Source organism: Macaca thibetana, chromosome 2 (genome assembly GCF_024542745.1).
Source record: "Macaca thibetana thibetana isolate TM-01 chromosome 2, ASM2454274v1, whole genome shotgun sequence".
NCBI lineage: Eukaryota > Metazoa > Chordata > Mammalia > Primates > Cercopithecidae > Macaca > Macaca thibetana.
In genome coordinates, this window is record NC_065579.1 from 22,334,136 (window position 1) to 22,361,580 (window position 27,445).

General features: G+C 37.4%; 2 protein-coding genes and 2 pseudogenes across 4 annotated transcripts in view; 1 reads left to right on the forward strand and 3 right to left on the reverse strand.

Moving 5' to 3' along the window:
- The window catches only part of OXSM (3-oxoacyl-ACP synthase, mitochondrial), a 488,173-nt gene that overhangs the window by 22,158 nt on the left and 438,570 nt on the right, over positions 1-27,445 (reverse strand). The window lies entirely within an intron of this gene.
- NGLY1 (N-glycanase 1) overlaps positions 1-27,445 on the forward strand; it is a 67,744-nt gene that overhangs the window by 11,256 nt on the left and 29,043 nt on the right. For all 3 annotated transcript variants that reach the window (XM_050779459.1, XM_050779460.1, XM_050779462.1), the window contains exons 3-4: positions 11,330-11,575; positions 24,276-24,441. In XM_050779459.1, the coding sequence (XP_050635416.1) occupies positions 11,330-11,575; positions 24,276-24,441 (412 nt within the window). The remainder of the gene's footprint in view (positions 1-11,329; positions 11,576-24,275; positions 24,442-27,445) is intronic.
- LOC126947655 (transcription initiation factor TFIID subunit 9B-like) lies at positions 19,972-20,579 on the reverse strand (annotated as a pseudogene).
- Positions 25,579-27,113, reverse strand: LOC126947656 (60S ribosomal protein L32-like; annotated as a pseudogene).

Below are 27,445 nucleotides of genomic sequence, written 5' to 3' on the forward strand. Positions count from 1 at the left end.
TGAAAAAAAATCTCCAGAGAAATAAATAGTATAAATAAAAAACAATTACAGCTTCTGGAAGTGAAGAACACACTTAGGGAAATACAAAATATGTTGGAAAGTTTCAACAATGGAATTGAGCAAGTAGAAGAAAAGAACTTCAGAGCTCAAAGATAAGGCTTTTATATTAACCCAATCCAACAAAGACAAAAAAGAATTTAAAAAATGATCAAAGCCCCAAGGAAGTTTGGGATTATGTTAAACGACCAAACCCAAGAATAATTAGTGTTCTAGAGGAAGAAAATACATCTGAACATTTGGAAAACATATTTGAGGGAATAATTGAGGAAAACTTCTCTAGCCTTGCTAGAGATCTACGTATCCAAATACAAGAAGCTCAAAGAACACCTGGGAAATTCATCTCAAAAAGATCATCACCTAGGCACATAGTCCTCGGGTCATCTAAAGTCAAGACAAAGGAAATAATCTTACAAGCCCTTAGGCAAAAGCCTCAGATAACCTATAAAGGAAAACCTATCAGATTAACAGCAGATTTCTCAGTAGAAACCCTATAAGCTAGAAGGGATTGGGGTCCTATCTTTAGCCTCTTTAAATAAAATAATTGTCAGCCAAGAATTTTGCATCCAGCAAAACTAAATTCATAAATGAAGGAAAGATAGTCTTTTTCAGACAAATGTCAAGAGAATTTGCCACTACCAACCTAACACTACAAGAACTGCTAAAAAGGAGCTCTAAATCTTGAAATAAAACCTTGAAATACCAAAATATAACCTCCTTAAAGCATATATCTCACAGATCCTTTAAAACAATAAATAACATGATTTAAAAAAAAAAAAACAGAAAACAAAGTATTCACACAACAACTAGCATGATCACTAGAATAGTACCTCACATCTCAGTACTAACATTGAATGTCAGTGGCCTAAATGCTCCACAGAATGGCAGAATGAATAAGAATTTACCAACCAAGTATTCTCTGTCTCCAAGAGACTCAATGCATAAAGACTAACATAAACTTAAGGTAAAGGGGTGAAAAAATATATTCCATGCAAAAAGCCAGCAGGAGTAGCTATTCTTATACAAAACAGACTTCAAAGCAACAATTAAAAAAAAACGAAGAAGGGCATTATATAATGATAAAAGGCCTAGTTCAACAGGAAAGTATTACAGTCCTAAATATGTATGCACCTAACACTGGAGCTCCCAAATTTATACAACAATTGCTACTAGACCTAAGAAATGAGATAGACGACAACACAATAAAAGTGGAGTCTTCAGTACTCACTGATAGCACTAGACAGGTCTGCAAAATTGACATAGAAGGGACATACCTTAAGGTAATCAAAGCTGTGTGTGACAGACTCACAGCCAACAGTATACTGAATAGGGAAAAGCAGAAAGCATTCCCTCTGAGAACCAGAACAAGACAAGGATGCCCACTTTCACCACTTCTATTCAACATAGTACTAGAAGTCCTAGCCAGAGCAGTCAGACAAGAGAAAGAAATAAAGAACATCAAAATTGGTAAAGAGGAATAAACTGTTGCTCTTTGCTGATGATATGATCGTATACCTGGAAAACCCTAAAGACTCATCCAAAAAGCTCCTAGAGCTGATAAGTGAATTCAGTAAAGTTTCAGAATACAAAATTAATGTACCCAAATCAGTAGCACTATTAGTGCACCACAGCGACCAAGCTGAGAATCAAGAACTCCTTTTATAATAGCTTCAATAAAATAAAATAAAATACTTAGGAATATACCTAACCAAGCACGTGAAAGACCTCTACAAGGAAAACTACAAAACATTGCTGAAGGAAATCATAGACAACACAAACAAATGGAAACACATCCCATACTCATGGAAGGGTAGAATCAATACTATGAAAATGACCATACTACCAAAAGCAATCTCCAAATTCAGTGCCATTCCCATCAAAATACCATCATCATTCTCCATAGAACTAGAAAAAAACAGTTCTAAAATTTTTAAAAGCAGCCTACATAGCCAAAACAAGACTAAAGAAAAAACAAATCTGGACAAATCACATTACTTGACCTCAAAATATACTACAAGACTATAGTCAACAAAACAGCATGGTACTGGCATAAACATAGGCACATAGACTAATATAATACAATAAATAACTCAGAAATTAAAGCCAAATACTTACAGCCAACTGATCTTCAACAAAGCAAACAAAACATAAAGTGGGGAAAGGACACCTATTCAGTGGTGCGGGGATAATTGGCAAGCCATATGCAGAAGATTGAAACTGGATCCTCATCTCTTACCTTATACAAAAATCAGCTGGAGCTGTATGAAAGACTTACATCTAAGACCTGGAACCATAAAAAATTCTAGAAGATAACACCATAAAAACCTGTCTAGACATTGGCTTAGATGAAGACTTCATGACCAAGAACCCAACAGCAAATGCAATAAAAACAAAGATAAATAGATGGAGCTTATACTAAAAAGCTTCTGCACAGCTAAAATAATCAGCATAGGTAACAGACAACCCACAGAATGGGAGAAAATCTTCACAAACTAGGCATCTGACAAAGGACTAATATCTAGAATCTAGAAGGAACTCAAATCAGTGAGAAAAAAAATCCCATCAAAAAGTTGGCTAAGGACGTGAATAGACAGTTCTCAAAAGATACACAAATGGCCAATAAACATATGAAAAAATGTTCAACATCTTTATCAGGGAAATCAAATCAAAACCACAGTGTGTCACCACCTTACTCCTGCAAGAATGGCCATAATTAAAAAATCAAAAAATAAGAGATGTTAGTGAAAACTTTTACACTGTTGGTGGGAATGTAAACTAGTATGACCCCTATGGAAAACAACGTGGAGAGTCCTTAAAGAACTAAAAGTAGATCTACCAGTTGATCCAGCAATTCCTGTACTTGGATATCTACCCAGAGGAAAAGAAGTCATTATATGAAAAAGATACTTGCACACGCATGTTTATAGTAGCACAGTTTGCTATTGCAAAAATATGGAATCAATCCATCAGTCAACAAGTGGATGAAGAAAATGTGGAGGCCAGGCCGTAGTGGCTCATGGCTGTAATCCTAGCACTTTGGGAGGCCATTGTGGGTGGATCACTCAAGGTCAGGAGTTCAAGACCACCCTGGCCAACATGGTGAAACCCCATCTCTACTAAAAATACAAAAATTTGCTGGGCATGGTGGTGGACACTTGTAGTCCCAGCTACTCAGGAGGCTGAGGGGAGAATCACTTGAACCCAGGAGGCAGAGATTGCAGTGAGCTGAGATCATGCCATTACACTCCCACTTGGGTGACAAGAGCAAAACTCTGTCTCAAATAAAAAAGTGGAATACTGTGGATACTACTCAGCTATAAAAAAAGAATGAAATAATGTCATTTGCAACCTGAATGGCATCAGCAACCTGAATGGAATTGGAGACCATTATTCTAAGTGAGGTAACTGAGGAATGGAAAACCAAACATTGTATGTTCTCACTTATAAGTTCTCACTTACAAGTGGGAGCTAAGCTATATGGACACAAAGGCCTAAGAACCATACAGTGGACTTTGGGGACTTGGAGAGGGGAAGAGTAGGAAGGGTGCGAGGGATAAAAGACTATACATTTAGTCGGGTTATAAGTGCATCAAAACCTCAGAAATCACCGCTAAATAAATTATCCATGTAACCAGAAACCAACCCCTTCCCCAAAAACCTATTGAAATAAAAAAATAGAATTAAAAAAAATTAAAAATGCTTAAAATTTAAGCATAAGAATTTTTTTTTAAATTAAAGATCATTTAAAAATGATTACTTTTTTTGGATATGTGCCTAGCAGTAGGATTAGTAAATCATATGGTAGTTCTATTTTTAGTTTTTTTGAGGAAACTTCATACTCTTTTTCTTAGTTTACATACTAATTTGTATTCCCACTAACAATGTATAAAAGATTATTTGCTCTAGATCTTGAGGAATCACCACACTGTTTTCCACAATGGTTGAACTAATTTACAGTCCCACCAACAGTGTAAAAGTGTTCCTATTTCTCCACATCCTCTCCAGCACCTGTTGTTTCCTGATTTTTTAATGATTGCCATTCTAACTGGTGTGAGATGGTATCTCGTGGTTTTGATTTGCATTTCTCTGATGATGAGCATTTTTTCATGTGTCTGTTGTCTATATGAATGTCTTTTGAGAAGTGTCTGTTCATATCCTTTGCCCACTTTTTGATGGGGTTGGTTTTTTCTTGTAAATTTGATTGAGTTCTTTATAGGTTCTGGATATTAGCCCTTTGTCAGATGAGTAGATTGCAGAAATTTTCTCCCATTCTGTAGGTTGCCTGTTCACTCTGATGGTAGTTTCTTTTGCAGTGCAGAAGCTCTTTAGTTTAATTAGATCCCATTTGTCCATTTTGGCTTTTGTTGCCATTGCTTTTGGTGTTTTAGAGAGGAAGTCCTTGCCCATGCCTATGTCCTGAATGGTATTACCTAGGTTTTCTTCTAGGGTTTTTATGGTATTAGGTCTAACATTTAAGTCTCTAATCCGTCTTGAATTAATTTTCGTATAAGGAGTAAGGAAAGGATCCAGTTTCAGCTTTCTACTTATGGCTAGCCAATTTTCCCAGCACCATTTATTAAATAGGGAATCCTTTCCCCATTTCTGGTTTTTGTCAGGTTTGTCAAAGATCAGATGGCTGTAGATGTGTGGTATTATTTCTGAGGGCTCTGTTCTGTTCCGTTGGTCTATATCTCTGTTTTGGTACCAGTACCATGCTGTTTTGGTTACTGTAGCCTTGTAGTATAGTTTGAAGTCAGGTAGCATGATGCCTCCAGTTTTGTTCTTTTGGCTTAGTATTGTCTTGGCAATGTGGGGTATTTTTTGGTTCCATATGAACTTTAAAGCAGTTTTTTCCAATTCTATGAAGAAAATCATTGGTAGCTTAATGGGGATGGCATTGAATCTATAAATTACCTTGGGCAGTATGGCCATTTTCACAATACTGATTCTTCCTATCCGTGAGCATGGTATATTCTTCCATTTGTTTGTGTCCTCTTTTATTTCACTGAGCATTGGTTTGTAGTTCTCCTTGAAGAGGTCCTTTACATCCCTTCTAAGTTGGATTCCTAGGTATTTTATTTTCTTTGAAGCTATTGTGAATGGGAGTTCATTCACTAGAAATACCATTTGACCCAGCCATCCCATTACTGGGGATATACCCAAAGGATTATAAATCATGCTGCTATAAAGACACATGCAAACGTATGTTTATTGTGGCACTATTCACAATAGGAAGACTTGGAATCAACCCAAATGTCCATCAGTGACAGACTGGATTAAGAAAATGTGGCACATATAAACCATGGAATACTGTGCAGCCATAAAAAAGGATGAGTTCATGTCCTTTGTAGGGACATGGATGCAGCTGGAAACCATCATTCTCAGCAAACTATCGCAAGAACAGAAAATCAAATACTGCATATTCTCACTCATAGGTGGGAATTGAACAATGAGATCACTTGGACACAGGAAGGGGAACATCACACACCAGGTCCTGTTGTGGGGATGGGGGAGGGGGGAGGGATAGCATTAGGAAATATACCTAATGTAAATGACAAGTTAATGGGTGCAGCACACCAACATGGCACATGTATACATATGTAACAAACCTGCACATTGTACACATGTACCCTAGAACTTAAAGTATAATAATAAAAAAAAAATTCAAAAAAAAAAAGATTCTTTGCATCCTTGCCCGCATTTGTTTTCTGTCTTTTTGATAATAACTATTTTAACTGGAGTGAGATAATATCTCATTATAGTTTTGATTTTCATTTCTCTGATAATTAGTGATGTTAGGCATTTTTTTCATATACCTGTTAGCCAATGGTATGTCTTCCTTTGAGAAATGTCTATTCAGATCTTTTGCTCATTTTTATTTTTATTTTTAATTATTTTTTGAAACAGAGTCCCACTTTGTTGCCCAGGCTGGAGAGCAGTGGCACAATCTCGGCTTACTGCAGCCTTTACCTCTCAAGTTCAAGTGATTCTCCTGCCTCAGCCTCCTGAGTAGCTGGGACTGCAGGTGCACGCCACCTTGCCCGACTAATTCTTTTGTATTTTTTGTAGAGATGGGGTTTCACCATGTTGGCCAGACTGGTCTCGAACTTCTGACCTCAAGTGATCCACCTACCTCTGTCTCCCAAAGTGCTGGGATTACAGGCGTGAGCCACCACGCCGGCCTCTTTTGCTCATCTTTAAATGAGATTTGTTTTTAGTTATTAAGTTGTTTTGGTTCCTTTTGTATCCTGGTTCTTAATCCCTTGTCATTTGAATAGTTTGCACATATTTTCTTTCACTTTCTAGTTTGTCTCTTCACATTGTTTGTTCTTTCCTTTGCTGTGCATAAACTTTTTAATTTGATGTGATGCCTTTAGTCAATTTTTGCTTTAGTTGTCTGTGCTATTAAAGTCATACTCATGAGGGCGGGCGTGGTGGCTCACGCCTGTAATCCCAGCACTTCGGGAAGCCGAAGTGGGCGGATCACGAGGTCAGGAGATTGAGACCATGTCTAACACGGCGAAACCCTGTCTCTACTAAAAATACAAAAAATTAGCCGGGCATGCTGGTGGGCACCTGTAGTCCCAGCTACTCAGGAGGCTGAGGCAGGAGAATGGAGGTTGCAGTGAGCCAAGATTGCACCACTGCACTCCAACCTGGGCGACAGAGCGAGACTCCGCTTCCAAAAAAAAAAAAAAATCTTACTCATGAAATCTTTGCCCAGACTAATTTCCTGAAGTGTTTTCCCAATATTTTCTTCTAGTAGTCTTATAGTTTAAGGTTATAGTTTAAGGTCTTACACTTAAGTCTCTAATCCATCTTTTTTTTTTTTTTTTAGATGGAGTTTCGCCTCTTGTTGCCCTGGCTGGAGTGCAGTGGCACAGTCACCGCTCACTGCAGCCTCTGCCAGGTTCAAGCGATTCTCCTGCCTCAGTCTCCCGAGTAACTGGGATTACAGGTGTCCACCACCACGCCCAGCTCTTTTTCTTTTTTATTTTTGGTAGAGACAGGGTTTCACCATGTTGGCCAGGCTGGTCTTGAACTCCTGACCTCAGGTGGTCCACTCACCTCGGCCTCCCAAAGTTCTTGGATTACAGGCATGAGCCACCGTGCCTGGCCCATCTTTTTTTTTTTGAGATGGAGTCTTGCTCTGTCACCCAGGCTGGAGTGTAATGGTGTGATCCTGGCTCACTGCAACCACCACCTCTGGGGTTCAAGTGATTCTCTTGCCTCAGTCTCCCGACTAGCTGGGATTACAGGCACCTACCACCACGCCCGGCTAATTTTTGTATTTTTAGTAGAGACGGGGTTTTGCCATGTTGGCCAGGCTGGTCTCGAACTCCCTACCTCAAGTGATCCACCTGCCTCAGCCTCCCAAAATGCTGGGATTATAGGCACGAGCCACCGTGCCCAGACTCTAATCCATCTTGATTTGATTTTTTTATATGGTAAGAAATAGATGGGTTCTGGTTTCATTCCTTTGCGTATGGATATCTGATTTTCCCAGCGTGCTGGGCTTTTGAAAATGGAGTATGAACCTAAGACCTATCCCAAAATTTTCAACTATGTTAAAATTCTGGTTACTTTTAGGCCCACTTGTCTCTGAGGCTGCATTCTTTTTTATGACAGTTTCTGAGAGTGATGTTGAAATGAAAAAGATTGGGTTCCAAATGGATATGTGACCCTACAGTTTATCTCAGTGAAGTAGTTTTCCACTAGGAGCCATACCTGCCCCCTCCACCTGCACCTCTTTCTTCAACCTGTTGAAGATGAGAATGGGAAATTTGCTAGGGCAGTTTGGTTGTTCTGTTGACTGGATGATATTTTCAGCATTTAGTAGTCAGGGTCAGGTTTGCTGAATATCCTGTAGTAAGAATTGTCTCAACAAAAATTCCTTGAGAAACAAATTTGTTAAATACTAGAATTCTTTTTGATTTCTCTCTTTTTTTTTTTTTTGAGATGGAGTTTAGTTCTGTCGCCCAGGCTGGAGTGCAGTGGCACGATCTCGGCTCACTGCAACCTCCGCCTCCTGGGTTCAAGTGATTCTCCTGCCTCAGCCTCCCAAGTAGTTGGAATTATAGGCACCCCCCCAGCCAATTTTTGTATTTTAGTAGAGACGGGTTTCACCGTGTTGACCAGGCTGGTCTCGAACTCCTGACCTCGTGATTTGCCTGCCTCAGCCTCCCAAAGTGCTGAGATTACAGGCGTGAGCCACTGCGTCCAGCCTTTTTTTGTTGTTGTTTTGTTTTTTGAGACAAAGTCTCGTTCTCGTCCCCCAGACTGGAGTGCTATAGCGCTATCTCGACTCACTGCAACTTCCACCTCCTGGGTTCAAGTGATTCTCCTGCCTCGGCCCCCTGAGTAGCCGGGATTACAGGCACCTGTCACCATGCCTGGCTAATTTTTGTACTTTTAGTAGAGACAAGGTTTCACCATGTTGGCCAGGCTGGTCTAGAACTCCTGACCTCAGGTGATCCACCCGCCTCAGTCTCCCAAAGTGCTGGGATTACAGGCGTGAGCCACCGCGCCTGGCCTCTTTTTGATTTCTTAAAATGTTATTACATCTAGTGCATTAAGCTTATAATTTTGTCCATTTATGAAAATAACAGTGCTGTTGGTTAAATTTTTTGATTTAGACACTTTGACCATAATTATATCTTCTTTTAGGACTGGTTGTAAGGAGATTGAAGGGAAGGGAGCATGGCATGAGCAGCATTTCTGTCTTAATGGGGCCCTCTCTGAGTTGTGGACTGAGACTGTATCTAAATAACCTGTCATGCTCTTTTTCCTTCTCTGTCCATGGAGTTATTTGCCTTTCTCAGTGCTGTTCCAGTAACAGTATGAGATCAGATGCCTCTATATTTGGTTTTAAACCAGATGTCTGGTTTCTCTTCCTAGGCCTCCTCCTAGATGTAGGAAGATTCTTTCTAATGTTGAAAAAGCATTGTGTTACAATTTTTGGCAGTCGTCTAATCGTTACAATTGTACAAATGTTGTCTGCTTATTCCCTTCAACTATTTGTTTAAGCTCGTGGGTTTTGGTCTCTGTTCAGTCGAAGATGGAGTCAGTTATAGCATAACGATTAAGGTCATGGAGTCTGAATCTCTGCTCTGCCAGTTATTCTGTGGCTTCGAGCAGGTTGTTTAACTTCCCCGAGCCTTTGTATTTTCATATAATAAATGCATATTGGCCAGGCGCGGTGGCTCACGCCTATAATTCCAGCATTTTGGGAGACTGAGGTGGGCAGATCACCTGAGGTCAGGAGTTTGAGACCAGCCTGACCAATGTGGTGAAACCTTGTCTCTACTAAAAAATACAAAAATTAGCCAGGCGTGGTGGCGCATGCCTATAATCCCAGCTACTCGGGAAGCTGAGGCAGGAGAATCGCTTGAGCCCGGGAGGCGGAGGTTGCAGTGAGCCGAGATCACACCACTGCACTCCAGACTGGGCAATAAGAGCAAAACTATCTACCAAAAAAAAAAAAAGTGAGTATTAGTCTAATACCTACTTTTCAGGGTAGTTGTTAGTATTACTTGAGATAATGTGTTTAAAATGCTTAGCATTTTGCTTTAGGAGGCTGAGGTGGGAGGATCATTTGAGGTTAGGAGTTTGCAATCAGCCTGGCCAAAAGAGAAAGATCCCTGTCTCTCCAAAAAATAAAAAAATCATCCAGGTGTGGTGGCATGCACCTGTAGTCCTAGCTACTGGGAGGCTGAGGATGGAAGATCGCTTGAGCCCAGGAGTTTGAGGTTATAGCTTTGATCACTCCACTGCACTCCAGCTTAGGTAACAGAGGGAGACCCTGCCTCAGAGAAAAAAAAGCCTAGCACAGTACCTAGAACACACGAAGACAATACATTGTAGTTATCTTTGTTATAGCAATTATGAATCATACATGGAGCTTGCTGGTCTTTTCCGGCTTTTTAAAAAGGATTCAAATGAAATTGACTTTCATGTCATTGAGTAATGTCTTGTTCAGTTGATTCCTATAGGTCTGCCGTCACCAGGGAAATTCAGTAATATTGTCCATTTTGGAGTTTAATTTAAATGCTCATGATCTGCAGGTTGTGTACTGCAGGCTCTAGCAACTTTTTTTTTTTTTTTTTTTTTTTTGAGACTGAGCCCGCTCTGTCACCTAGGCCGGAGTGCAGTGGTGTCGTCTCAGCTCATTGCAACCTCTGCCTCCCAGGTTCGAGCAATTCTCCTGCCTCAGCCTCCCAAGTAGCTAGGATTACAGGCACCTGCCACCATGCCCGGCTCATTTTTGTATTTTTGGTAGAGACGGGATTTTGCCATGTTGGCCAGGCTGGTCTCGAACCCCTGACTTCAGGTAATTCACCCATCTGGGCCTCCCAAAGTGCTGGGATTACAGGCGTGCGCCACCATGCCCAGCTGCAACTTTTTATCTCATTTGCAGTTGGAGAAATTACTGTTTTAACATTGTTTGTTCTCAGTATCCAGAAATTTGATCGAATAAATTTTCATTTCATTTCACCTTTTTTCTTGTTTTGTAATTTACTGTTTTACATTATAGAATTTGTTGTAGCATTTTATTTTAAAGCATTCTCAGCATATTTGTAGGTATTCTTTAAATGAATCGTTACTCAAAGACATAGTTTTAATTTTTTTTGTTTTCTTCAGATTACCTTTCTATTACTGTTAACCATCCATACTTTTGGATTGACTATCAGGGTGTACTTTTTGTTACCTTGGAAAAATTAGTGGGCCCCATACACAGACTTCTAATCATGTAGCTATTCTTTAAAGACTCAGATTAACAAGATTCAAAGGTTGTTAGATAACTTCTTATTGGTTTTATGTGACCCTGGGTTCTTTTGTGTGGCTGTATCTCTACTGTCATTATTATTTCATAGGGAATTTCATAGAGAATAGTAGTATCATATACTATTGCAGAGAGGATAGGAATATGCATTTTTGCAACCGTTATGAGGCCATCTGACTTATTGTTTCTAGAAGATCAAATATTTTTTCCTGAAGGTCCTTTGAACCACATTAAATAGGCTAAAGATTAAATGCCCAAAAGGAGATAAATTTTTTTTATAATTTTGTGGTTTATGTTTAGGCATTATTTACCTTAGACTGTATTTAAAAATAACAATAATGGTAAGAAAACAGTATGATTTTAGAAACATGCATTCTATACTATTGGTTTCATTATACGTCTGTGTGTGTGTGTGTATGTGTGTGTATGCACAAAAGAATGACTGCATAAAGCAAAGGTTCACATTTTTTCTAATTTTATAAATTCCAGGGAGAAACACATCTCATCTTTCCTAAAAAAGCTTCAGTGGAGCAGCTGCAAAAAATTCGTGACCTGATTGCCATAGAGAGAAGCAGCAGATTGGATGGCTCAAATAAGAGCCACAAAGTAGAGTCATCTCAGCAACCTGCAGCCAGTACCCAGCTTCCTACAACACCGTCTTCAAATCCCAGTGGGTTAAACCAGCACACAAGGAACCGTCAAGGGCAGTCACCAGATCCACCATCTGCTTCAACGGTAATGTTAGAATTAAACCTTCTTTAACTGTTTCTTTCAAAATGTTGAAATAGCAAAAGCTTTGGAATGTGTCATGATTTATTCCTCAATTTATGCACCATATTTTATTCTTGGTTCTTATAACTCTAAAACATCCAGATTTCTTCAGCTCTTTAAAAAATTGTCAAATTTCCTCTACTGCATTAATACTTCTGATCTAAATTATACCTGCTGCCATTCACTGTGGGGATATTTCCAACAACACAGCCATTATCAATACCTTAATTCAATAAAAAAGCTTCTTTAGGTTTAAGGTAATTAAGAATGCGTTAATTTAATGATAGTGGATGCTGGCAAATTAGTGAAATTTTGTTATTGGTATACACCGTATATATACTTGTGAAGAACTAAAGTCAAACTTACAGGCATTCTTGATAAGCCGAAATGATACTATTTGATAGGAAATTATCCTGTTTACAAAAATCCCTTTTGACCAAGGTCCTTACGTATTCTTCTCCTAAGTTTTTACTGTCAGAAAAATTCTTGTGATAGTTCTGTAAGTCTAACAAGCACCTCAATGGATTTTTATGCCCCCTGAGATCATGTGCATTCCATTTTGAATACCTTAGGTCTTCATCAGTTTTGCAGTTAAGGTTGGTACAGTTACAGAAGCTCACTTAACATCCTTCTTGGTTTTTAACACCTCTTCTTAGGAGTTTTCCAATTACAGTGTTAGAATAAGAATTTCCTACTTTATCTTTTTAATTGCAGTATTACAGTTTAAAATGCACATAGCGCAAAAAGTTTGCAAACTTTTTTTTTTACAAAATATCTCTTTCCTGGGCTAAGTAGTATTTTGTTAGTGTTCTGGCTCAGGAAAGCCATTCACATTTTCTGAATCTTCTTTAAACTCTTTTTTTGTTTGTTTGTTTTTTTGTTTTTTTGTGGAGACAGAGTCTCATTCTGTGCAGGCTGTAGTGCAGTGGCACAATCTTGGCTCACTGCAACCTCTGCCTCCCAGGTTCAAGTGATTCTTGTGCCTCAGCCTCCTGAGTTGCTGGAACTACAGGCACGTACCATCACTCCTGGCTAATTTTTGCTTTTTTTTTTCTCTTTTTGAGATGGAGTTCTTGTTGCCCAGGCTAGAATGCAATGGTGCGATCTTGGCTCACTGCAACCCCCCCGTCCCGCGTTCAACAGATTCTCCAGCCTCCGCCTCCCGAGTAGCTGGGATTACAGGCACCTGCCACCACACCTGGCTAATTTTTTGTATTTTTAGTAGAGACGGGGTTTCTCCATGTGTGCCAGGTGGTCTCAAACTCCTGACCTCAAGTGATCTGTCCGCCTTGGCCTCCCAAAGGGCTGGGTTACAGGCGTGAGCCACCTCACCCAGCCCTTTTTTTTTTCCAGTTCTTAACCTTACAATTCAGATATAGTTTCAGGTCTTTAAAATCCTGTCAGTCACCAGAAAGCCTCTAAACACTACACTAAAAACAGAATGTCGTTCTACTGGCAAAACACATTCTAGTGTAGAAGAAAGTAAACTTTCTCAAAGAGGTATGCTATTAATAGGCTAGTATATATCAATTCTTACTACTCTAGTCCTTCAGACAAAATATCTTCTGTATTTCTTAAAGAAGTTGAGAGAAATTAGATTGAATCTTGTTTTTCATTGACAACTCTTGGTTATTTGTGGATCACTTGAATATACGTATTTCTTAAAAGTGTTTTGTTAATTATGCTTTTATCATTAGTTGCTATACTACAGAATTTGACAGTTTTCTTCTACCTTGCCCATTTTGAGTGGAGATACTGAGAATTAAAATGTACCAAAGTCAGGGAGCCAGAGAGATAGTTTTTAAAGCATTTGACCTGTGTATAAACTAGATAAGTCCTAGTGAACTTATAACTATTTTTTTTGTTTTGTTTTGTTTTGTTTGTGTTTTTTTGGTTAAAACTATATCAAGTAAAATGTTGATGTATAAGTCAAGATGATAGTCACTGATGTTGACATTTGCCAGTAAGCTTTTAAGATACGAAATACTGGAATATATTGATGCTGAATAAATGATGATAGTGGTGGTGATTATTAGAAAGTTAATCTTGCTACTTTTTCTGGGCATTTTATGTTAATAGAATTACATAGTATATAATCTTTTGTTTCTGACTTTTACTTTGTGTAACATTTTTGAAATTCTTCATATTGTAGGATGTATCAGTATTGTGTTCCTTTTTATTGTTGAATAATATTCCATTTTAAGGATTTGCCACATATTGTTTCCATTCATCAGTTGATGGACATTTGGGTTGTTTCCCATGTTTGCCTATTATGAATAATGCTGCTGTGAACATTCACATACAAATTTTTGTGTAGACATGTGTTTTTATTTCTCTTGAGTAGATTCCTAGGAGTGGAACCACTGGGTTGTATGGTAAGTTTATATTTGTTTTTAAGAAATTACCAAGCTGTTTTCCAAAATTGTACCATTTTACCTTCTCATCAGAAATATGTGAGGCTTCCAGTTTCTTAGTATCCTCACCAACCATTGTTACTGTCTTTTTTAGTATACCCATTTTAGTGGTTGTTAAGTAGTATTTCATTTTGGTTTTAATTTGCATTTCCCTAATGACTTAATTGATTTTCAAACTTGCTGGTTGTACATGCTAAGTGTTTAGTGTTCCTAATGGAAGTAACTTTCTGATCATCCTTTATTTTTATACCTGTTGCCTTCCAAAGGCAGATTCAGAACAGCAAGGACAATTTTTCAATGACGTGGTACCTCAGCGTGTTAGAAGCATTGTTTCCAGCTTCGCAACTTTATCTAGGTTAAAGATGTGATTCTGAAGTATAATATGCTTAAATTATACAGTCAGTACTTTTTACTCAGGTAATCTAAATGTATGCTTTTATTTAGCACATGACTACTTTGAGTATGTATATGAAATTGGTAGGAACTTTTCATCAACTCTTTATTGCTCCAGAAATTACTACCAATTTATATATGGGTATATGTTTATTTAAACCAGTTATCATAATTTGTGATTATTTCATTGAAATTATAGAAGTCATATATTATCAGATAATGATAAATAATAAAATGAACTAGTTAATTTTAAAACTAATTTTATCTCATAAAGCAACAATAAGGCAACCTCTTAGTCTTAGTCTAGATCTATGTGTGAGTTTTTTTTTTTTTCGGAGACGGAGTTTCGCTCTTGTTGCCCAGGCTGGAGTGCAATGGCGTAATCTCGGCTGACAGCAACCTCCGCCTCCTGGGTTCAAGTGATTCTCCTGCCTCAGCCTCCCTATAGTTGGGATTACAGGCATGTACCATCATGCCCAGCTATTATCAATACCTTAATTCAATACCTTAATTCAATATTTTTAGTATTTTTAGTAGAGACGGGGTTTCTCCATGTTGGTCAGGCTGGTCTTGAACTCCCGACCTCAGGTGATCCGCCCGCCTTGGCCTCCCAAAGTGCTGGGTTACAGGCGTGAGCCACTGCGCCCGGCCTATATGCCAGCTTTGTAAGAGAAGAAACCTATTTGAACATAAGATTTAAACATCCACTTTCTTTTTCATGAACCTACCACTCTTAAAAGTTAACTAATACCTACATGCCCTTTGATGGGGGATTACATTGTATCCTTATATCAGCGTACTTAGGGTCTGTTAAAAATGAAGATGTGGTCTGTTTTGACATGAAGAACATTATTATATGGAAAAAAGGTAAACTGAGAATTCCAATATTAAACAATATATGTTGTCTGTATATGTGTAATATTTTGATTTTTCTTATTAGAAACATACACACACACACACACATATATATGTGTATATATATGTTCATTTTTTTAAAGGTTTGGAAGGCCATACACAGACATCTTAACCATAATGTACTCTGAGTGATGAAATTATGGGTGCTTTCATATTATTTATACTATTCAGTATTTTCTGAAGCAACATGTATTACCTTTATAAATAGAAAAGTTTTTCTTTAAATAAGTTTACTGAAGTCACAATTTGATTAAAACATATTTAAAATAACAGAACTTTTATGTCTAAAAACAGGTTTTAAATTTTAAGGTCTCAAAGGGTTGCATAAAATTAAAGAGAGGGCAAGTAGGCTCAAGCCTTGATTTGTTTTGTGTGTGTGTGTGTGTGTGTGTGTGTGTGTTTTAACTAAAGAAGTGAATTTGCTAATCTAACTTCCACTTATTAATTCCCATGATTTGATAAAATTATACACATTGTACTTTTTTTCTTATGAAAAGTCTTAAATATATCTCATATCAGAAATCAAAATAATTGGAAGTATGATTAGTGAAGATAAAAACTCTTTGATCTAAAACCAGCAGATTTCACATTTCAAACTTCCATTTATACTCAAAGTAACTTTAGTGTCTCAATTAACTGCTGCCTTCTGTAGCATTAGTACATGGTTACCCAGCTGCTGTAATCGCCATGTAATCAGCAACCTTCTATTTTTATGACTTAGTTTTTTCAGAGTTGTGCCAATGAATATGTAAAGAAATAAGGCAAGAAAATAAACTTTATTGTTTAAAATATTTTGAGTGCCATTAAAACTACAGTGAATCAGATAATTTTCAGATTGAAAATAATTAAATTGAAAATAGAAATACTCCGGATGAATTCTTACCTTCTTGGTAAATGAAAGTCTGCATTTAAGAAAAATGAGACACTATAAGTGCTTCATTTTAATATGAATTCTTTCAAATAAAAATGGAGACATTCCTTTTTTTTTTTTTTTTTTTCCTGTTTCTATACTAATCCTAGTAAAGGAGCATATTTGTTTCCATGACGAATTCCCTGGACTTGTCATCACCAACTCTACATTTCTTCTGTCAGCTGTTGCACAATCTCTTCTGTAATGGAGTCAATGTGTCTGCTCTTAATAAAGGCCAGTTGCTCCTCTCTCCCTATATCCCTTCTACTCTGTTCACCATGGAATCTCACATGGACAGTGCCCCATCTTGTACCTGTTCTTTTCTTGGGGAATCTTCCTAGTGGTATGTAAACCTTGTTTTAGGCCAGTTTTCGTTTGAGATTGTTCCACTGGCATCACATGCAAATTTCTGAACATAATTCCAGGCTGGCTGAATCAAAATGGAAGAAGAGTGAAGTTTGGAATCTACATTTTTTAACAAGCAGGTTAATGTTTAAGAGCTTTACCTTTAAGCTCTCCTATCTTAGGAACAAGGTGACATAGAAATATCCCTGGTCCTCCATGCCCTGTCTTTCTTGCTTCCTCTTCCCAGTACTCATTATTGCATCTTTATTTCTTACATACTTTTCTAGTGGGTCTCTATACTTTAATTATATGCCCTATCAGTAAAATATTTTTGAGCACATATTGTCAATACATTTGTGTTCATTTGTTTATATGTTATATACATGTACTACTATGGCAATATACTGTACATATTATAAAACAATGTAAAGAGGATCTAAATAGTAAATAATATGTTTAATTCAAAAAAATTTATTTATTTATTTTGAGACAGGGTCTCGCTTTGTCGCTCAGGCTGGAGCGCAGTGGCATGATCACAGCTCACTGCAGCTTTGACCTCCTGGGCTCAAATGATCCTCCCACCTCAGCCTTCCAAGTAGCTGGGACTACAGGTGTGTACCCCAAGCCCAGCTAATTTTTCTTTATTTTTTGTAGAGATGGGGGTCTTGCCATGTTGCTCAGGGTGGTCTGGAACTGCTGGTCTCAAGCAGTCCGCCTCCCTCAGCTGCCCAAAGTGCTAGGGTTATAGCCATAAGCCACCACGCCCCACCAAAAAATTTGTTAATACTATATTATCTAATGAATGTAAACAAATCCATATTTCAAATAGTCTTGATAATTTTGAATTTAAGGGGCTTTGTTAGATCTCATTAGATTGTTAGTGATTTTCTTTTTTGCACTAAAATGTAGCTGTTGAAGTGCTTATGCTAAAAAAGCAGATGATGTGGTTGCCCTGTCATTTTCTCCTTGTTAATGTGTGCTTTTGTTATTAGTATTAGCCTCGGGGCCTAGAGTTCTTTGTAATCTTTTTAAGCTGGATTGGGGGTTAATTTGGTTAAAATGATATAATCCGTAATTCCACTTAATCCAGCACATTTGAACTGCACAACTTTGTCACATGACAGCTGCAGAAGTAGGAGTGCGGGTGCCACTGTTAACCCTTTGACTTTATGACATTTTTTCTCTTACATCAGGGTAGCTTCTCCAGTCTGTGAGGGAGGCACTGTTAATCCAGATAGTAAATATTATTATAACTTAATTGTTTTACTTGTCGGACAAAATAGAAATAGAAATTCTCATACTTTCCACATCCCTGTGGACCATCTCGTACAGCTCCTTTGGTACAGCTTAGCCAGCCCACTGTTGCACATCACTTGTATAACTCAGTCTCTTGCAAATTGTTTTCCTTATTAATGCTATTGTTAGACTGTATTCTTACTACGATCAGTGATTTCCATGTTGCCAAATTTGACTTTTTTCAGTTGGTTTTTACCATTTGGTAGTCTTTTTTCTTTTAAGCTCAAATTTTATTAATAACCTTGGAACAAATACATTAATATTTCCTTATAGTCATATAGCATTTTACAAGTTTGAAAGAACTTCCACGTATACCAGTCAAACCCTTACAACAGCCCTGTGAGGTAGGCAGGATAGGTGTTTTTTTTCCTACTACTATTTAGAGCAAGGCTAACAGGTGAAGTAAGGGCACACAGCTGGTAAATGATAAAGCTGGGACTAGAACCTAGGCCTTTTGACTTGCTGCCTCCCTGAGAACATTCAAGTAATGATATCCCATGCTATATAGCAGATATCTCCTATGATGTTGATCAGGTCTGTTTTTATACATTTTACCTGTTTTTCTATTACCTTTCCCTAATATCAAAAAACTCTAAAACTGATGAGACATTTGAGACATTTCTTCTCTGTTACTGAACTTTTTCTTAGATATATCAAGCACTATCCTAAGATGAAACTTCTGTTTTGAGAATCCTTGGCTATAAATTCTAAATTATGATATGAACATTTATTTTACAAAATTCTGCAAATATATGTTGAACTTAGAAAAAACAAAACAGGTCTGTTTATATTCTCAAAAGCTTTGCCGTCTTTCCCAATATGACTTTAAGATGTGTGTAAGAGGAAAACAGGGAAAGTGGTCAGCAATATTACAGTATTATCGGGAAACCAATGCAGAGTGCACATAAATGCAAGTCACATCACACTAGTTTGTTTTCCTTGTTTTTAGAGGATGGAGAACCATTAGTGTCTTACTTTCAGGTTTGATCCCATCTTATATGTGATATCCTCAGCAACAAGCTAAAAATATGATCTGAATTATACCAATAGGAGGACTCAAGCAGCAGTGATCAAAACATATATGTATGTGGTAAAAAGGAAGAAAACACTTGTTCTTCAGTGGTTTTGCCTAGGTCCAGTGTAATTACTTATCAAAACAAATTTTAACCTACAGCATCTCTGTTAAATTTAGAAATGTGAAATATGGTAGAGTTATCAACTTGGAATGTAAGACTAAAACTGTAACTGACCCAAAACTACCTGTCAAAAGCACAGAAAGCTCAACAGGCATAAAAACTAAAGAGTAAAACCCAACTGTTCTGATGTAGAGTGAAAAACAGCAAATGCAAACCATCGGGTTAAAATGAATCACGAAACATTAGGCATGTAGAGAATGTTTTAAAAATATGAAAATGACAGTAAGCTGTATTACCAGGAATTATATTTTTTAAATTCCAGGTATGGCCTTTTACATTTAAGAACAACGGAGAGACAGAAACAAGCCTATGGAGTAGGTGCAGAAAATGGATGGGATTTAGAAAGGGAGTTCAGTTGGGGAATTAAAGAAGGCCAAGAAACAAATACATTCAAAATGGATTTAGAATCTCTCCTCTAAATCTACCCTTTCCAAAAATGTTTCCTAAATTGAGAGATTTGGTAAAAATGAAAAAGCTAGTGACAATAAAAGTGACTATTTTACCTTATAAAATAAAGTAGTATTTAAATGTAGATTAGAAATTATGCTGTAAAAGATAAATCTGCTGACCAGGCTGTAGAACCTGAGACTTAGGTGCTGCTGTCAGTGATAGAAGGCAGAAAAGTGTCTCAAAACCAGAATTACCATACTAGGACTCAACATTAATGAAACTTAAGAAACAAGTACTTAACTGTTGGTAATTGAAGTCCAATGAAAAACACATTTGTATGTTTACTAAAGCGATCTAACAGTTTTAGCTAATAGGAAAAATGCTGCAGCTACATTTCAGTCTTTTAAGGTAAAATGAGAAGATCTAGAATATTCTAGTTCAGTATATTGGGCTCAAAACCAGCTTTCCTTTTGAAATGCATCTAGACTAGACTATAATTCCTTACGTAGTATTATTGTATTCATCATCTTCATGTTTTTCTCTTCAGTGGGTTTGCTTCATTGACTGTGTTCTATGACAAAACCATGTTGGTGGTAATAAGAATATTTTGGGGCCCAATCATTGTGGGATTAGTTGGAACATTTTGAACTGCAGTTGTTGCGGGAACTGCTTTGACAGGTGTGGACTGAGAAGGTGGAATCTGCACTATTAAATCTTTGGCTTGTCACTGACATTGGAGTTGAAACTTTATTCGGGACAGACACTGTTTGTGGGGTCGCTGTGATAGGAGTGGTAGGTTTGCTAACAGCACCAACAGTTAATCGTGAAACTAGTCTTCCTTGGTTAGGTCCCTTTTTAATTAAGGACTTCAACCTATAGTTTGGAGCTGTTAAGCAGTATCTATCATCTGCATCAACATTAGGTTTCTTAGCATGGCTTGAATAAATTTTTGCGTCATGCAGAATTGTCACATTTTGGAAAGCAAATTCCAAAATTTGATTTATAACCTTTGGTTTGTAGTCTGTGATTCCCATATCCTTCAGGATCTGTGCCATCACCAAGGCATCCCTTGGAGCGTTCTTGGGAGGTGCCATCTTGCCTCACTCCATGTTATCCAGACACTTGTCATCCAGAGAGAGAGCCTATTGATATTCTTTAACTGAGTTGGTCATTTCATGGTTTTTCTCCTGCTGCAAGTGGTTCAAGTGCTGACCCAGTTGCTCATATCCAAAAACAGACAAACAAACAAACAAAAAAGCCATGAATCATCTCTAATGTGTTTTTTTCCTTTTCCAAATACTCTTGACTTCATAGTACAGTCACCAAAACTTATTGATTTTACTTCCTAAGTTCTTTTCATGTCCATTCACTTTTTTTTTTCTACCAGTTGTAAAACTACCCTAATTTAAGCCACCAGCTCTTTTGGAGTTCTGCAGTAGTCCCCCATGGGGTCTTCTGATACCTGCTTTCTCTACATAGCGGCTCAAGTGATATTCTGAAAACAGATCAGATTGTTCTACTCTTCTTACTTTCATCTCTGTAATGGCTTACCATTGCAATGAAAAGCGACCAGAATGATCTTTATCTCTCCACTGCTTTCCCCTTGTTTCTCTTGGTACTAAACACTGATCTCTCTGATCCTTCAAAATATGCTAAGCGATCCCCAGCTACCTTTGTGCTGTTTTCTGACAGGAATGGTCTTTTCCTTCCCTCTTCACTAGCTTTTTCTCATCCTTCCTATTCTGCCACAAATATCATTTCTTCAAGGAAGTTCAGGTTCAAGGACCTTGTTGTAAAGTCTCATTTTATGCTACATATTTGCTTAATAATATTTATCCGCATGATTAATTTTTAACCATTATATCCCCAGCACCTAGCAAATAAAGGATAAATAAATATTTGAGTAAATGAACATTGTTTATCAGTATTTGCTTGTTTTTGTATCCATAGACTACTTGCTGTGTGAGGGTAATGCCCATACTATATCTATTTTGGTCTCCATTTTTTTTCCAGTATCTAACACATTCACACACAAATATTTTTCAGTTACTGTGGTGGGTCTGTCATTATTTGTTTAATACCTTTTCCCCATAGACCTTAAATTGATTATGTCTGTCTTGTGCACCCATTCCAGTGCTTAATACAGTGCCTGACATGTAAGTATTTGGTAATTTTTTTTGTTGTTGTTATCGACCTGTCTCTACTTTGCACTATGCACATTTAACCCATTTACATTTATTCTAATTGCTAATATGTTTAAACTTACTTCTGATATCTTATTTTGTGTTGTCTATATTCTTGCTTTTTTTTTCTTTTCTCCCTGTTTTGTTTAGATCAAGTTTTTTTCTATAATAGGTTTATTCCTATAAGAGTTAGGAATTAAATATAATCTTTTTAATCTTTTAATTATTGACCTGAAATCTGTAATGCAAATTTTTAATTTTATATTTTTCTACCAACATCTTACCATAAGAGAAGAACCTCTGTTCTGCTCCCTTCCTTGCTACTTTTCTTATGAAAAAATTGAGATTTTGCTTTCCAACTGTGATTATCTATACCAATCAAAACTTGTACCAGTACTTTTATTTTAGATCCTACTCCCCAGTATGTATTTATTTTTAAAAATTAATGTAGGCTATATTTATTTTTTGGCTATAATAACTTTCCTCATAATTCTTTTAGATAGGATTTGAGAGTGATATAATTTCTGTATTGTCACATATCAGAAAATGTATTTATTTTGCCCCTGTACATGATTAGTTTGACTGGGAATGAATTCTGCATTCCTAATCATTTTCCTTCAGATTTTCAAAAAATTTGCTTCATTGTTTCCAATGAAATATCTGACATCAAATAATTTTTTCTTTACATGTAATGTTTCTTCTTACTTGAAGACTTTTAGGATTTTGTTTTTAGCCTTGCTATCATAAAATGTCATCATTATATGCTTAGCATTTGTTTTTGTTTTGTTTTCCATACATACTAGCTCTTCAGCTATAAGAAATTTATTTCTGTTATTTTTTTGAGCAGTTGCCTTCTTCCATTGTTTTTACTGTTTTTCTGGAATTTCCATTAACTGGATGTGAGAAGTTTTGGATTTGTCCTCAATGTCTATTTGTTCTTTTTATGCCTCATTCTCAGAAAATGTCTTTGGTTACTAATTAACTGATCACTCTTTAGCCGTGTTTATTCTACCGTTTGACACCATCTATGCTTTCTTCTTTATTTTATATTGTTAATTTATTTTATATTACTTATTAATTTATTTTTGAGACTACATTGCCCAGGCTGGAGTGCAGTAGGGCAATCACAGCTCACTGCAGCCTTGACCTCCTGGGCTCAAGCGATCTTCCCACCTTAGCCTCCTGAGTAGCTGGGACTACAGGCACACAACACTATACCTGGCTACCTAATTTTTTTTTTTTTTTGACCCAGGTTGGCCTAGAACTCCCAACTCAAGTAATCCTTCCACCTTGGCCTCCCAAAGTGCCTGGCTTCTTCTTTATTTTAATGTTTAAATTTTTTATATCCAGCCGGGCGCAGTGGCTCACGCCTGTAATCCCAGCACTTTGGCAGGCCAAGGCAGGCGGATCACAAGGTCAGGAGTTTGAGACCAGCCTGGCCAGTATGGTGAAACCCAGTCTCTACTAAAAATACAAAAATTAGCCGGGCGTGGTGGCGGGCACCTGTACTCCCAGCTACTCGGGACACTGAGGCAGGAGAATCACTTGAACTCAGGAGGCAGAGGTTGCAGCGAGCCAGGATGGCACCACTGCACTCCAGCCTGGGCAACAGAGTGAGACTCCGTCTCAAAAAATAATAAATAAGTAAATAAATAAATAAATAAATAAATAAAATTTTTCTATCCAAGATCCATAGTTGAGTCTTTCTCTGAATATAGTATACTATTGAAACTTTTTAAAGTTTCTTCTGTATTTCTGTCATTGCTACAGGATTAGTTCTTCTGATACTGATTCTCATGCATCTCCCCCACAGTTGTTGTGGATCCATATGTGTTTGAGAGGTCCTGCCAGCTTGTCTGTGAATACTGCATTTGCTTCTGACAGCTGTGGAGAAGGGCAGTACATACCGCACAATGGGATGTGCCAGTGACAGCAGTTCTGAGCTTGGTTACTCCCCTTTCCTTTTGTGACTCTAAGCATGCACGCTCACTGCTCAGAGGCAGACCTTTTTGTTGATGAGGTGATAAGGAGGGAGAAGCCAAAATAATTAGCTGTTCCTCCAGAGTTCAACCACTCTCCCTAATGCTTGCTCTGAGGACACTTCCTATTCTGTAGATCCTCTGGCTTCTCTGCCCTTGGGATTGTTTTGGAAACTTTTTTTACTTTTCATCACCACCCTCTCTGGAGGTTTCTTCCTTAAGTCCTTTCATATTTGCCTTTTCTCTTTCAGGAATTTCTCAAAATTCCTGATTCTTTAAAAGCACACCTCTTTTGCTACTGCTGTACATTACAGGGATTTAAAGTGGAAGGGGCCATTAGCTCCTTAGATCAGAGCGCTGTATTGATCCATGCTTGTATTCAAGAATTCTGCATATCCTTGTTTAAATATATCCTTAATAGTATATACAAAGGGAAAAAAATTGATAGATCTTAGGATCTGACACAAATGTGGCTGTATCCTAATACTAATGTTATGAAGGTCGTGGGTATAATTATTATATTTAAGTGAATCCATACATTCCCTTCTACCTATAAAATCATAAAACCACAGTGCTCTTTTATTATATATTATTTTTGTAACATATAGTGAAAAGTTAATTTCAGTATTTTTTTTCTTATTAGGTTACTCCTGATTCAGCCATTCTAGGAGTTCTTCAGTCCAACATTCAGCATGTGCTGGTCTATGAAAATCCTGCTCTTCAGGAGAAAGCGTTGGCTTGTATTCCAGTCCAAGAACTAAAAAGGAAATCACAAGAAAAGTTATCAAGAGTTAGAAAATTGGATAAAGGTAGTAGCTTTACATAATCATTTATTGCTAAATGTAAATCATTGCTAAATAAACAGAAAATACTGAAATACAACTGACCCTTGAACAACACGGGTTTGAACTGCATGGGTCCACTTATACGTGGATTCTTTTAAACCAAATGTGCATTCACAGGATGCAAAACTCATACGGAGGGTCAGCTCTTTATATACATGGGTTCTGCAGGGATGACTGAGACATGAATATGTGTGGATTCTGGTATAGGTGGGGGTCCTGGAACCAGTCCCCGGCATATACCAAGGGACAGTTGTAGTGCCTTTTGCTCTTATACATTGTTTTACAGTGTTATACATTATAAATATTTAACCTATTTCAATTTGAATTTTTAAGAAGTATAGTATAATTTTATTGCATATATCTCGTGGGCACATAACACCCTTTTTTTCAATTTTTTAATTGAAGTAAAATACATATAACAAAATTTACCATCTTACCCATTTTTAAGTGTACAATTCAGTGTTATTAAATATAGTCATAATGTTGTTCAGCTATTACCACCATCTATAGATTTTTTTATCTTGTAAAACCGAAATGATACTCATTAAATAATAATCCTTCCCCAGCTTCCAGCAACCACTATTCTACTTTGTTGCTGTGATTTTGACTATTCTATCTCATATAAGTGGAATCATACAGTATTTGTCTTTTGGTGACTGGTTTATTTCACTTAGCATAATGAACCTCAAGGTTCATCCAGTGATATGGTTTGGCTCTGTGTGCCCACCCAAATCTCACCTTGAATTGTAATCCTTATAATCCCCATGTGTCAAGGGTGGGACCAGGTGGAGGTACTTGAATCATTGGGGTGGTTCCCCCATGCTGCTGTCATAATAATAAGTGAGTCTCGTGAGATCTGATGGTTTTGTACGCATCTGGCATTTCCCCTGCTTGCACTCATTCTCTCTCCTGCTGCCCTGTGAAAAGGTGCCTTCCGCCATGATTGTAAGTTTCAGGAGGCCTCCCCAGCCATGCGGAACTGTGAGTCAATTAAACCTTTTCTTTATAAATTACCCAGTTGCAGGTATTTCTTCATAGCAGCATAAGAACAAACTAATATATCTAGGTTGTAACATATTGCAGAATTTCCTCCTTTTTTTGGGCAGTTTTTATAGTTTTATTTAAACACAAAACATGCACATGGGCTGTCTACTCATTTTCTTAGCTGTGCAGCCTCGCATTGGGGTTGGTGACTCTGATGGCTAGCTGGGTGGCTCTTTCCATGATGGCTTTGCAGTTCTTGGAGGAAACGTTGTGAGCATTCTCAGCACAGTAAGATTTGTTGCACATCAGCAGCACTTACAGCTCCTTGACGTTGTGGACCAGGAACTTCTGGAAGCCACTGGGCAGCATGTCCTTTGTTTTTTTGTTGCTCCCAAAACTAATGTTGGGCATCAAGATCTGGCCCTTGAACCTTCTATGAACCCTGTTGTCAATACCTCTGGGTTTCCGCCAGTTACACTTAATTTTGACACATTGGTCAGACTGGTGCCAGATGAACTTCTTGGTTCTCTTTTTCATGATCTTGGGCTTCACAAGGGGTCTGATGGCTGCCACCTCTGTAGGCAGCGCTGAGGAGGAGAGAGCTTCCTTTTTAAGGTGAATAATATCCTATTGTATGTATATATCACATTTTGCATATCCATTTATTCATTCATTCATGGATACTTGGGTTGTTTCAACATTTTGGCTATTGTGAATAATGTTGCTATGAACATGGGTGTGCAAATACTTTACTCTGAAATCCTGGTTTCAGTTATTTTTGGTATATACCCAGAAGTGGAACTGCTGGATCTTACGGCAATTCTATTTTTAATTTTTTGAGGAACCACCATACTGTTTTCCACAGTGACTGTATCATTTTACATTGCTAACAGTGCACAAGTGTTCTAATTTCCCATGTTCTTACCAACACTTACTATTTTCTGATTTTTTCAATAGTAGCCATGCTAATGGGGATGAAGTGGTATGTCACTGTAGTTTTGATTTGCATTTTCCTAATTCATGATATTGAGCATTTTTTTCATGTGCTTATTGGTCATTTGAATATCTTCTTTGGAGAAATGTTTATTCAAGTCTTTTGAACATTCTTTTTAACAACTTTTTTTTTTAACCTGAATATGTATTTGCAGTTTAATCATTGGTATATGAATATTTTAGGTAAAGTAGAACTTTAGCCCACAGAATATATGATAGCATCACTAGTGAATTTAAATTAGTGAATTTTAATGTGAATCTAACAGAAACCATATTCAGAATTAATCCATATGAATAGACCATTGACTCACTTTTGTTAGTAGAGAGACATTATTTATTAAGAGTAGGTTTTGGAGTCAACTGTCTTTGTATAAATTCAGCTCCGCTACTTCCTGTGCGTCACTGAGCAAGTAATTTAATCTCTATGACTCAGTTTCTTCATGTAGAAATAAGAATGATAATTTTTAGAAATAAATGAAATAATACATGTAAAAGCTGGGCTTGATGTACTGGATAATAGGAACTGAGGTAAACAGGCCTTTCATGTAAGGTTTTATGCTAATCTAGGAATTAATCTAACTAGAGTTGTTTTCATGTTTGCTATAGCTGTAGGTATCAGAGGCTTCAAATTCCTCCAGTGTTCTTGTTGTCTCCCGCATTGTCTTTAGGCTTCCCTAAGAGCTCCTCCTTAGGGTCTGCATTTATCCTGCTTGGTGTTTGTTTAGTTGTAATCCATTGTTACTATACTGGAGCCCTATTGGTGTGATGGTAAGGTATCAAGGAGAAGGTTCTATAATCTTTTGATTAAATCTCGGTATTTTAGTGGGCCTGTATCTCTGGGCCTGTGCCTGTCACAAGTGTTTGTTAGCCTTTTTACCCCCATAGGTGAGACAGGAGGGCTACAAGGGGCTGGAGTCGGGGGAATGTATGTCCTTCCCCCAGTTCAGAGAAGACTCTGGTAAAATCTTTTTCCCTAGAGAGTAGGCCTTAA